General features: G+C 38.9%; 1 protein-coding gene across 2 annotated transcripts; it reads left to right on the forward strand.

The window, feature by feature from the left end:
• Positions 1–207: 207 nt before the first annotated feature.
• Positions 208–13,871, forward strand: slc43a1a (solute carrier family 43 member 1a). 2 transcript variants are annotated; one of them, XM_079480401.1, is made up of 15 exons: positions 208–510; positions 4,695–4,852; positions 5,079–5,262; positions 5,459–5,514; positions 6,088–6,164; positions 7,245–7,337; positions 8,155–8,285; positions 9,559–9,665; positions 10,289–10,435; positions 10,537–10,572; positions 10,652–10,784; positions 10,879–11,002; positions 11,129–11,202; positions 11,501–11,624; positions 12,531–13,871. In XM_079480401.1, the coding sequence occupies exons 2-15, from the start codon at positions 4,699–4,701 to the stop codon at positions 12,684–12,686; spliced, it is 1,596 nt and encodes a 531-aa protein (XP_079336527.1). In that variant the 5' UTR covers positions 208–510; positions 4,695–4,698; the 3' UTR covers positions 12,687–13,871. The 2 variants fall into 2 exon arrangements, with proteins under 2 accessions (XP_079336527.1, XP_079336526.1); XM_079480400.1 differs by having other exon boundaries at positions 322–510; positions 10,876–11,002; positions 12,531–13,770.
• Positions 13,872–14,081: the final 210 nt, after the last annotated feature.

A 14,081-nucleotide genomic window follows, 5' to 3' on the forward strand; every position in this document is an offset into this window, starting at 1 on the left:
ATAAAAACGATCCTAAATTAACGTTGAACATTAAAGCAATAAGTATTCATGTAATGATATACGCATGTAGTACGCCAATACAAAAAACGAATGAAAAGCAAAACAATACAAATATACCGTAGTGTTCTGGAGAACACTGTGACTCTTGTGGGGTTAATTTTTAAAGCTTTGGTCAAATTGGGTAACAGCAGATTCATTACAATTGCTAATTTAGGAACAATGGCGCAAATGGGCCGACGGGCGTGTACGGTGAGTGTATCCAGTCAAATGTGAATATGTCGTGGGAGTTGCTCTTGCCATCAAGTTTGCATAAAGACCCTTTCAGAGCTTTATCTGCCGCACGGGGGACACACGGAGCTGAAACTCAGGGCAGATTCACTTCAACTACACGTTGACTTTGGCGGTAACTGGAGATCACTCGTGCTTGTGTCATTTACTGGTTTCCTATCGCGACGAATCCGAAGAAACCTGGAGCTCACGTTTCATATTTCAAAAGTGTTCAAAAAGGAAGTAAGTCGCTTGCTTAAATTACTTTTTTTGACTAAAACAGAGAAGAAGCAGACGCATAAGCGTAACTTTTTGACTTTGATGGCTTCATCTTTTGACCAGTGTAAATGGAGACCTTGGTTATTATAATTCATTGATAAAGACACGTGGCGTTGTACTTACACGCGTTCTACGAGTTGGGCGCATTTTTAGCGTTTCGCTAATTCTGGTCCCCGTTCTTAAACGACAAAACATCGCTGTATTTTTTACATTAAAGTGTAATAAACTCGATGTATTTTATTGTTCTCCGTCGTTTAGGCGGGCTAGCTTGTGGCAAGAGCGTTTTATAGGTTTAGATACGCGAGCAATATGGTGCGGTCTCGAGCATCTGCCCGGTAGAGAAAATGTTCAATTCACAGAGCCGTCGGAACACAACACATTTAAAAGTTGCGAGGGATCAAACCCATGTCCTTTCAAGAAAACAAAGAGGGGAAAACATTTTTTAGGGCGCGGATGAGACTGTTAAAAGGGGGAAGTCATCATTCCCCCCCCCTGAATGACTCGCGGATCCCAATGCCGAATCGATTCAAGAGATGGTGCCGCATGGCAAGATTGGCACGAGGAAAGCTTTCATTATGGTTTCTTTTAGTTATACAAATCCTAACTTCCTAATCATTATTTTACGTCTGCAACATGGTTTACTCTTGCAAATCTTATATTCCTGATGCAAATCCTTTAGGTGGCTTTCAAACTTGAAGATTCGTTTGGAACGGGCACGGTTCGCATGAAAAGTCGCTAATGTGAAAGCTGTCGAGCGAGCCCGGGTGCGCACCTGGCTACTTAGCACGAGACTACCTGAAGGAGGTGGTCCGAGGTCGGTTGCTCTCGAATATGAATGCAACACGGACCCGGGTGGGCACTTGATGAAGAAGTAAAGTGACCTGCACTTATTTCCTTCGATTAAAACACACGTGAGGCCCAATTCACATTTCACGTCTTTTTAGCATCTACATTTAAAATAAAAAAATATGCGCAAGTAAATGACGTGAAATGTCTAAGAGATGATAGTGCTGACCTTGGATTCGAGCAAGAGGGAGCCTGCATCGTATATCTGCGTTGCGGGTGGAATCAGTGCGACAGGTCAGTGACAATCCACTATTTCCTCAAAGTAGTCTGTTTGCAAGCAGCGGAAAGCCGTCTGCATGCAACGTGCATACAGTAAACCCAAATGTCAGACAAGAAAAACGTAACACGAACGCAAACGCACCAGACTTCGACAGAATCAAGTTGAGTGTGAAACCATGGCTGCGGGGGGGCGCCGGGGACAATCGCACTCAAGTTCGGCCACAAGGACATTGCACATCGAGTCCGAAAGTTCTGCACGTTAAAAAATAAATACAACCTCACGTCGTGTCCATCCCATTTACACACTGCCGAGTGCCACCGCAATTTTTCGCCCATCAAAAAAATTCGGAAAGAGTTAGGTTTTTTGCATTTTTCACATCCGTAGCAAGCGCTTTGAGGAGCGTTTTGACAATTCAGAGACACCATACAAATGAGCACCAAATACAAAAAACGCATAAGAAAATGACTGTATGTGCAAAGACCTTTAGGTTTCTTCAAGAACACTGAGAATGAATGAAGATTTCCCGCCTCTATCGATTCAAGTAGGCCTATATTACGGAACCTAGTGAAAATTGTTATCCTTGTGGACACAGCGAATGTGTGTGACGCACACATCACAGAATGAAGCTGTGAATGGATACTCTGTGAAATGATGCTCTCCCGCATGTGTGCCAAGAGGCTTACAGTAAATGCTTCATGTTTTCACATACACACTATAGTACGCACAACCAACATCACCTTTACTTACACTGTAAACAAACACACGTGCATTTGGCCAGGCCATAGCCTTGCATACGCATTGAAACAAAAAAATTATCATAAATTTACATTCACAGGTGCTTGGAAAATGTTTTATCCAAATTGACTTGACTATGAAACAGTTTATGTCTGTTCCCAGAAAGTCAAACTCTTAATCTTATGAGCACCTTGTTCATCTACTTGAAAATGATACGGAACTAACAATTTCGGAAACCTACTTGCTTTCATTCATTCATAAAAAAATATTGTTTGAGGGATGTGCCCTAATAGGCTGTGTCGGTTACAAAAGAAATCCACCCATAAGCTGGGCTGTTGAGGACAAAGACATCTAGTGGACTGTGTCTGATGGTGTTAAACACAACACACTGAACAGGTTTCCTGCTGAGAACCCAGCAGTTTCCTCTCCATTCCTTCTATTTTTACCATTGTATTGACTCAATCGGTCACAGCCCCCACACTCATCTCTCTTGGTGTATTTATTCAGCGTATGCATCGAGCGCTTTGGTTCATCAAGTTATAATGACCGGCTTCAGTCATGTCATGGCATACGTTCATCCAGTTTACAAACACAAACATGGAACATTTGGAGATGTCAAGGTTTTATCATCAATAAAATCAGCGTACACACACTCACTCTATTGACACATGCACACACGCACATGGTTTGTTTTACTAGGATGACATTGACAAGTAAAGGTTTCAAATTTGATTGTGCAATCCAACAGTTTGTATGTGTGTGTTGTGGGCTGTTTACCAAGAATAATTGTGCAAATAGCAGCACATGGAAAACGTATTTGGACACACCCTTAGGAATCTTGACGTGTGAAGAATATCTAAAGTGGCTTGCTACTCAGTTGAAAGATTAAACATAATGAAAAATATAGCAAAGTATGCAAACGTTGTCATCTAGAGAAAAAGTGTGCGTTTGCATAATATATGTCTGTGTTCTGTGCATCTTAATTTGGTATTTATATACACGCATGCATATATTTAAGCAAAATATGAACATTTACATATAATTTGAATTATTGTATTGCATAAATAAAATCCTAATTATGTATACATGTAGGTGTTTATAAATACAGTACAGTACACACATATATTATGTAAACAAACTTTTATTTTGAATGCAATTAATTGCTTGACAACCCTGGAATATTCATTTAGTCTATACATTCACATTGATCTATGGTTTTTATTGTTTATCATCTAAAATAACTTTTATCTGACAAGACATCTGAATACACAAATAAAAAAAGTGTTATTTGTATGATGTAATTTATATGAATTTCAACTGAAAAAAATAAATGAAACTAGGGCTGTACACCGCTGGTTCGCAACTAATCGTATGCAAACAGTTTTTGTTTACATAGTATGTTTATGTACTGTCTATAATAATTAGGTATATATACGAATACACACATGCATGTATAATATAACAAAAAATATATTTATGTTAAATATTTAAATCTTTTTTGTAACATAAATTATACAATACATAAATATAGCTGCAAGCAGAAATGATTGGGCCAAGCCAACGAATTAAAGCAAGCACAGAGCAGACCAAATGACATAAATACAACATACGTGGGGAAAAACGTAGTCTTAACATATAAACGCGAAAATTACAAAGTTCTCATGGGATTCGAAACCTCGATATCGCAAGGTATGGGCATTAACAAGCTGCACCACCCAGTCAGATACTCAAGCCCTGTCTGAAGCTATAGCAGCACCGAGCAACCATAGCAAACACCAGAAGATATAGAACGTACATGAGAAACAAATAGGTTAGGAAGAGAAGGTGAAAATAAAATAAAACTGTAGACCACACCAACAACCTCAGACTTGAGGCTTGAGGTTTATCTGGTTGTGCTACACAGTTGACGTACTTGACCCACAATTTTTTACACACACAAAAACTTTTATTTTGCTTTCGATTAGTTGCAACTAAATTAAAGTAAAATGCTAAATTATTTGGCCCTAAATTAAACCAGCACTGGCCTTTCTTTGTGTTTATGGAGGTATGTCTCAAAATACTAAATAATAGAACCCCAATAAAACTCTCTTCTGTAATTCTTGTTGGAAGATCAGTTGTGTTATATACATGATATAAAGTTTTAATGTTGGTCATTGTTAGTGTTTGCTACAAGTATAATTGTTATTTCTTGATAACATGATCTGCATTGTGGTGTCCTGGTAACCAACCACAACCCTATAAACTGACTGAGGAAACCACTCCACGTGCAAACCTGCAAAGTTTCTCATGTACATTGTGGTTTTTTTTTTTCCGGGTGTCATTAAAAGGCTTTTTCTCTGTTTGACAGGGGGATGGCTCCCTCGGTCGAGCAGGCGTTCAGGAGGCGCTGGTGGATGGCATCCACAGCAGTGCTGGAAAACTTGTTTTGTTCAGCGGTGCTGTTGGGCTGGGGATCTCTGCTCATCATGCTCAAACAAGAAGGCTTTTACCATCACCTGTGCACAGGTTATTATTTACACACACGTGCTCGCATACAAACCTTTCAAGCAAGCAGAAATAATTCAGCCAAGCAGATCATCTAAAACAAACACAAAATTCTGATTACTTCATGGAACGTGTGTGCACTTACTGAAGCAAATGGAAAGTGAACCAGATACGCTGGGAAACCTAAGCTGCTGGAAGAGCTTTAAAACTTAATAAAGTCTCTGTCTTGCTTTCTTTCTCCCTCTAGAGGAGAATAAGACGGAGATTGTAAACGGTAGCGTACAGAAGGAGGAGTGGCCAACCTGTGTGGATCAGGAGGAGATGTTGAACCTGGGCTTCACCATTGGCTCCTTTTTGCTCAGTGCTGCCACATTGCCACTGGGCATTCTCATGGACCGCTTTGGGCCCAGGCCACTGCGTCTCTGTGGCAGGTGATTCATACATATATATACATACACTCGTATACATAAATATAATGATAAATGATAAAACCAACACTAAATAAAACACAAAAAAATAAGTATTTCATTTTACAATTCATTGCAATGTTTCTAATGTGTGTTTCATTACGTGTATCTTTTTGTAATCTTTCTTTTGTTTAGTCATTCCTTTTTTTTCCTTTGACAGTGCGTGTTTTGCCGTGTCTTGTGCTATGATGTCTTTGTCGTCCTATAAACCCGAAGGTAAACACTTGTCTTCTTTGTCAACATTTTGTTGGAGTTTTTATTATTAAACACATCTCTCACCAAAAAACATAGATGTAGAAGCTAGGGCTGTCAAACGATTAACTTCATCCAGAAGAAAAGTTGGTTTTTACATAATATATCTCCAGACATGAATTATTTGGTGGGACCATAATAGCTCCTTTGGTCGCAAAGGTTGCCGACCCCTGGTCTATACAGTGTAAATTTTTTTTGTAAATTCGTGATTTACTCAACCCTATTCCATCCCTAAACACAGTGATGATTGTTTCTCGTGAATAACAGTTGACTACAAGAGATAGTATATAGTTCAGTTTTTATCGTTTATTAGTTACGTTTTTCTTTTCTGTTTTGCTTTGGAGGATATTTAATAAAGTCCATTTGTAAATGTAGCATTTATAGTAATTCCTTTTTTGTTGTATATTGCAACGTGCAGTGATAACACAGAGACCTAAAATATGATACATCACGAAGGCCGTCTTCAAGGTTTTGGCATCTTTAAATGGTTTAAAGCACGTATTCAATGTTGTAACGATGCCTTCTGTATTCTTCTAGTCCTCTCAGCGTTCATTTTTCTGGCTCTGTCACTCAACGGCTTCGGGGGAATCTGTCTGACCTTCACATCTCTCACGGTAAGAAAAACTAAACAAAGGAGATTGTAGTAAAACAGAGCTCACGCAGGGTCTCAGATACCTGCTGCTTCTGTCGCACAGCTGTCACGCGGCCTTTTAAGTTTTATTTCGTCACGACAGGTGCGCGTGTGCTTCTGTTTATTTATATGCGCCTTGGCCAGTCAGAGGGTCCTTGCGCATGACCTGCTGAGAAACTAGTCTTTACGGCATGAGCCAATCAGAACTCTAAACTGGCCACACGCCTTCTCCGACGCCTTCCCATCAACCTCTGGATAAGACGGACAAGGGCACACATTTTAGAAACAACAGAGCGTGACCTTCCGTTGGGTTCGGTGATATCATCACCTGGGGGGAAAGAATGACTATATCAGCTGCCCTCAGATACCCCACAGACACAAACACACACACGCTTTCTCTCGTGCAAATACACATTCCTGTGCTAGAGCCCCTCAGGTAGACATTTGAGTGTGTTGTGCCCTTCTGAGAAAAACAAAACCTAATGTCTTCTTTCCTCGTGGCTTAATTCATAAGGCTGATAACATCTTGTTCTGATATTAAACGGATGACTTCATTTTCCTGTTTGACTAAAGTGCGGTTATCACGCTATCTGACTGATCGTATTATTCAAATCAATGTCCTTCATGGTGTGTACGTGTGTTTAGGTATCGTTATACTCATGTGGAAAATGTCCTCACGAATGTGTGAAACAAACCTGCGTGTACTTCTGTCTAAGAAATCAATAAGGAAACTTTAAAGTGGAGCTTTGTGTGACACATTCCTGCATGTTGTTTTATCACTCTGTGTTTGCATTTTGAAGGACAGTGGGACACAGAAGTGTATTTTTCACACAAAGTGCTTAGCCAGGATAGTAAAACTCACTCCTGTACAAAATAAATCATTCACAACTTCTAGAGGCATATCGAGGGACAAGAATATGACAGAGATTTAGTTGTGAAAACATGGCATGGCACCCATCCACAGCAGCCTGGCCAGCAGTTTCTGTTGAGGTTCATGTTTCTGTTTGTTGTAAGTTTGTTTCTTCTATTGATATTGATATGCTTTTTCTCTCCCTTGGGATAGCTGCCAAACATGTTTGGGAGTCTGAGCTCCACCGTGCTGTCACTGATGATCGGCTCGTACGCATCGTCAGCCGTCACCTTCCCTGGAGTCAAGGTATTTTCCCGTATGTCAATAAAGACTGAACGAGTTTAACCAGTAGCACGTGCTCCGAACCATAGCCGCTGATGAAAGATTGCATCAGATTGAATGGGAACTGGATCACATGGATTGTGTGTTAAGAACTCATATCTGTAGATGTATTTATGTGGCTGATTTAAAAGGATAGCTCACCCAAAAATAAAAATTAGTTGTTTGTTTACACTCACGTTGTTCAAAACCTGTATATGGCTCGTTTTTTTCTGTGGAACACAAAAGACTATATTTTAAGAAATGACGCTTGTGTCTGTATAATAGACGTCAATGGGGGCCGATATTAAAATATCTTCTTTTGTGTTTGGCAGAAGAAAGTCATACAGGTTTGAGCGTGAATAAATGATGAAAGAATTATCTCTGCTCAGTTCCTTATGAAAACCCTGTGTGCTGTGCCACATAAAAGCTCTACACATTAAAACATAAAATAATGTCTTGCACAGAATAACAAAACGTGTACAAAATGTCTGCTGAATGTCATAAATGGCCTCCTATGACTGTGTAGGACCAAATGTGAACTTCAAAGCTAGTGCGTCAGAATTAAAGTAAACATGACCATGTGAGAGGAGTAAATCTAAACAATCGTGTAACAGCGTTAGTATCCAATAAAATCCTGAGGAGTAAAGTGTAGCCCTGCTTTATTTTCCACAACTTTTAATATTTACATGGTTTCATGAAAGTTGTTCATTGTCTGTGCTTGTTTCATGTATTTTAGGCTTGTTTTGTTTGTGAAATGCTCATCAATTTTACATGTCGTCTTTGTGCCACTGTCTTTCCGCAGCTGATATATGATGCTGAGGTGTCGTTTTCTGTGATCATGTGGATGTGGGCAGGGCTAGCGGGTCTGGTCTTCCTCAACTGTTTCCTGAACTGGCCAAAAGAGGGGTTTGCTACTCCTGAAGAAATAGAAATGTTAGTACGATCTTTCTTTCAATCTTTTTCATTCTGCGTTCTACCGGAGACTTCAATTATATACTGTAAATGTCAAAGATTGCTCTAAAACAGTGGTTCTCAACCTGGACCCATCATATATCAAACCATCCTAATGGACCCCAACCCGCGCCGCACTCACACCTCATCCTATTTTCTTTCCTCAACCACAACAACATATTTCCACTAAATTTGGAAAATAAAAAGTAATTTAATAAAGTAAAACATTATATATTTGTTAAGTCCATTTAGTAAGCCTAACTTTAGAAGTACACGTGACCATTTAATGGTTTTCAGTTGCATTAAAATGATACAATAATCACAATTACGTCGCCAAAACATTTAATTACATTTACCGTTATAAGTAATGTTTAATATGTGTGGAAATGATTAAAAACAAGAAAACAATGACAGATTTACCAACGTGATATGGTAAAGCTATCCATTGTTCAAATAAAAAAAAGTGTGAAACTTCTATCAGGAGTGGAATTTGAACTCTGGTGTGCGATACCTGTAAGTCGCCCCACTCGCTCTGACGTGCACCTGACCTGACGCATTCCTTACCTCCGCTCCGATAGAGGCCCATCGGTCCAGTGTCAGGTGTCAGAAACATACGAGTTATCTTACAAGGATGCACACTTTCACACACTAGAAGGCCTCTGAACGAGTGAAGGAGTTCTGATCGATCCGTGTATTGCTAAGAGCTTAACCTCATGAATATGGTAACACCTGGTGCTTCAATGAAAATAGGCTTGTTCGACTTTATGCAGCGGTGCGCAGAACTACCTGGCATATGACATCAAAGTACTGCAAGAGCAAATCAACAGAAAACAGAGCAGTCGATTCTCTCATGGTGCTGCCGACCGCGATATATTACGCCCCATGACGGGAATGTTTGAGTCAGAAATGGCAATGAGTTGGTTTACATGAACCTTCCCTGCAAAGTGAGTGAACAATGTATGACCGCAAGTGACCAGTCAATAGCAATAGCCGACTCGGTTGATTTTTATCTGCGTCTGGTTGGTGTTTATTTCAAACCCTGTGTGCAATAATAACTCAAAACATTTTTTACGGCGTTCCATGGACCCCCCTGCAATAAGGCCACGGACCACTGGGGGTCCGCGAACCCCCGGTTGAGAAACAATGCTCTAAAACATTCTTTGAACATTACAATGAAATCTAGCGATCTTCATGTTAATCTCTAAAGTGGATGTTGTAGTAAACATTTTTGATCAACTGTCCAAAACCCTTTTAGGAAGATGCGTTCAGCTGAAAACGACAGACTGACTCCAGCTGAAGGAGCTTCTGCAGAACTGAAGGGCTCCACTGAGAAAATGTCTGCGGTTGCTCAAGAGACTCAGAGTGAGACACATTATTGCATTCATACACAAATATCACAACATTCCTCTACAAGAAAATACAGCTTTACATTTGTACACAAAAATGAAACATATATAAATACTCATCTGTAATTAGAAACCCATTTTATTTAAATATTGTTTTTAATGGATGACCAAATAGTAAGAAAAAAGCTGTTCAGAAGAGGTGGAACTCCTTCAACACAGTTGGGTGATACAAGAATTGATACAAAGTACATTTCTGCTCATTATAGATAAAGGTTGACTACACTGAAGATGCTAAAATATAAAAGACCTTATTGATTTCGGCATTGGTTTTAATTTAGTTACAACACAATTCGCGAAAAGATTTAACGTTTGTATTTTTTCCTACATTTCGAGTAGTAGAGAAAAAGTGAGCCCTAAACCTTTAAACAGTATTGTATGTCTTCACCCAACTTCAAATTGCTAAAAAACTTTATTTCTTTATTTAATACTGTTTTAAAGGTTAGACATGGCATTGCAGCTCTCTCACAGTAGGATACATTGAATGGACTGTACTGTCTGTCCCCTGACTGTAGTGAATGATGCAAAGACTTTCAGAAGGTGACTATAATGTCACAAACCACTGTCATGTTTTTTCCTCAGTCTCCGTATCGTTCCGTCGCTCCGTGTTCTCTCCCATCTTCCTGTGGAGTCTGATCACCATGGGCATGACTCAGCTGAGAATCATCTTCTTTATGGGAGCCATGAACAAGATGCTGGAGTTCCTGGTCACCCACGGAGTAAATCACCGTAAGTCAAGTCACACTCGCATGTGATGCTTCTCACCATGTGTAGTCTGAACCGCTGTAGGTCTGACATCTGTTTTTAATAGCTGTTCTTGTCTTGTTTAGCCTCAAAAGAACTAGAGCATCAGGCAGAGCAGAAAGGTAAGAATCTTCACTTAAGAAGTCTGATGGCTTGTGAAAGTGAGCCGAGTGAAATAAGTGTCCTGTCTTCAACTTGCAGTGAGTTATTACTCGTCCATCTTCGGCACGCTGCAGCTCTTGTGTCTGGTCACCTGCCCTCTGATTGGCTACATCATGGATTGGAAGATGAAGGAGTGTGAGGTGGATCAGAATACAGTGGATTCAGGCAATGAGTAAGAAACTTCAATTGTGTCCTTTGGACTGTGACATTGTATGATAACGCAAAGAAAAAGGTCTCTCATACAAACACCTTTTGTCGTCTAGCAGAACCGTACCCAAGCGTGACAGAAAGATCCAAAAACTCACCAATGCCATGAGAGCCTTTACCTTCACGAATCTGCTGCTCGTTTTATTCGGAATCCTCTCGCTTATTGACAACCTACCTCTACAGGTGTGACAAATGAATTTCATAGTCTCTTCATGTTGTATGTATTTAAACTTATGAAGAGAAAAGAGTACATCTTTTCTGCTGTCAATCTGATCATGTTAACTTGTGAGCTACTCTCTCTTTTTTCAGATTCTGACATTTATTTTGCATACTATGGTACGAGGTTTCATTCACTCCTGTTGCGGAGGCCTGTATGCAGCTGTGTAAGTATCCACATAAATGTGATTCTTTTTTAAACTTGTTGACAAGTATAGACTTACCCTTGCTTTTATAATATCAGATCGTAAGAATACACAACTACCTCCCAAGATCAGGCTTATGTTGTTTGCTAGACAATTAACTCATCATGTTTTAGAGAATGTGGTAAATTCAAACCCAGTGACATGTATTAATACAGATTCATTTATTATTTAAATTGTGCCTTAAGGCTTCATTACAACCACCAAACAAAGAAACCTTTTATCGTTCGAAAGCTTTAAATGACCACTCTCTTTGTCACAGGTACCCGTCTAATCATTTTGGTACTCTGACTGGTCTGCAGTCTATGATCAGTGCTATTTTGGCTCTTCTGCAGCAGCCCCTCTTCATGGTTATGGTGGGACATCTAAATGGAGACGCTTACTGGGTAAGAAAGACACACGGTTCTTATCATAAAACACTTGTCGTGTGTCTACTCGGTTTCCTACTGCAATATGCCATGTTTGAAGTTAAACAAACTTGCAATATAAAGGCGTCTCCACAATTTTGCCAGCAACCTTTTTTTCAAATTGGCTTAAACAAGCTATCCCATGTTGCTTTGCAAGGAAGGTAGTCCCAGAATGCATTGGCACGAATGTAACAATTAATTAATAATCGCCTGATTGTGGTTATTTGACCTAACCTCAATTATTTCCAATAACCGCTATTATTGCTCACCTGCATCATTTGGAGATCAACACGCAAAAAAACACAAAGCTTTGAAAAGTTTTTAGTTTGCATGCTCAAGAGTTTTCTGTTATGGTACTGATTGATAGTCATGATCATTATAATTATTTAAATTGCAAATGACAGTTTACAAAAGATAAAATAACCAGAATAATTTGTGACGGTTGTTAAGTCAATGTAGCGCACAATGTTTTAAAATAGTACGAAAATAGTAAAGAAATAGACAAATCATTAATATTTCTTGGACAATCAGACAAATTTGCTGTGTATGTAGATAGAAAAAGCTCATTCTAAGGTAGTAAAAACATAGCACTTCATTACGCGAGATCTTTATACACCTCTGAGGACATAGTTATGTATATTATATTGCATTTCTGTCAACAGATCCATCAAAACATTTACCTTTAACTGTACCTTTAAACAAAGGGTCTTTAGGATACATGTATGTACCCAAAAAAAAAAACATTTCATGGTTTTGTATATTTGTAGAGGTACAAAATGGAACCCTTAACACTGCGCCTGAAAGCAGGAAGGGAGCTCATAAAATTGAGAAAAAGAGAGAATGTTTCTCAAACATCGTACATTTCTTTCTTTTCAATCCCATCAGATCAATTTGGGGCTTCTGATCTTCTCCTTTGCTGGTTTCCTGTTGCCAGGATACTTATTCTACCTTCGCAAACAGCTTTCACAGCAGAAAGCAGGAGGAAAAGCTATGAACCAGTCTTTAGCCAACGGACACGGCAATTGTTACGTCTCTCAGTAAACTTGATTTCATGCTGGAGTTTCACAAGACTGTCAGGACTTGTCACATTTCAAAAAGAGCATAAACATAAGATGTGTTACTTTGCCAAATTCTGCCATTTACGACATCCTCGCTGCGTTTTCATTAATCGTGGTTTGACACATGAGACTGACAATGGCAAACACTGATTTTATACCAGTATTGTTTTGTTAAACAGCCAATCCCTTTCTTTAGATTCGTATTTTTATATAGTAATTCTTCAAATCTGACTGTAAAAAGTATACAGTGTTTCAAGCTTGTTTTTAAAGAGAAATATTTATTGAATTGCAAACCTATTGGCGGTCATTCACAGACATGAGCTACCTCAGCCATCCGCTGGACTCTGACAACCGTGGATACTCGGTCTGTTCAGCATCTGTTCTGTTTCACCAAAGAAAAGGCATGTTGAGTATTTTGCGTGTTACAATTGAACACTTGAGACACGTTAAGCATTGTTTCAATACCAAAAACACGGACAAAGGAGGTTTGTTTGTAAAGTGTATCACTTTATTCTTGTTGAGCAGTGTTTCACAACAGGTGGATTATCCTCCCAAATTAAGATTTCAGGCAGATATTTAACAAGCAACATTCATTTTTATGTATTCAATGACATTTTCACAAGCATTGCTTTTATATATTAGTTTGGTAGGCACTGAAAGGAAGTGTAGTTTTGTATTGCTGACTGTGTTTATATCTTTAAGGTGTAAGAGTTTAAAACTATTTGTACTCTGTAAATAAGCAAACATGTAATTATTATATATTTTTGCTGTAAATTAAGGCTTGTGTTAAGGGTGTTTTTAAAGGGGTTGGATGCGGTCAAAAGAATATGTTAAAAGTTTGGATTGATCTTGTTATGCTTTTTTGTGTGTGAAATGAGTGCCTTAAGTTATGAAATGAATGTCACGTGAATTCAATATCATAATTGGAAACCAAAGCCATTCGATCTTGGACAGAGATGCAATGAAGCTGTGTGGGTATTGTTGCTGTGACAGGAATATAGCATCCTGTGTAGCAGTGCAAGAATTTTTGAAATTCCAAAAACAATAAAGGTGCGTACACACATGCTAAATGTTTGACTCGTTTGATTCATTTAAGTGTAAGCATTTCTGTACTCAAGCTTGTTTTATTCCCAAGAAACAAACTGAACAAATTAAACAAAGTCTCAGTAAAAAGGCAACGTTTTAGTTGTTTTGGATAATCAGAAAAGGCTTAGTTGCCAAACATTTAACTGTTCATGAGGTAGATGGCTCCTTCCTGGTGGAACATTCTTCCTAACTCGGTCCGGTCAATCACATCTCTCACAAGCTTCAAAAAACTACTTGAAACCCATCTCTTCCGTGAATACTTGACAGACAAATTAAAAAGAAAAAAGTAAAC

The sequence above is a fragment of the Barbatula barbatula genome (assembly GCF_947034865.1).
Source record: "Barbatula barbatula genome assembly, chromosome: 18".
NCBI classification, from domain to species: Eukaryota; Metazoa; Chordata; class Actinopteri; order Cypriniformes; family Nemacheilidae; genus Barbatula; species Barbatula barbatula.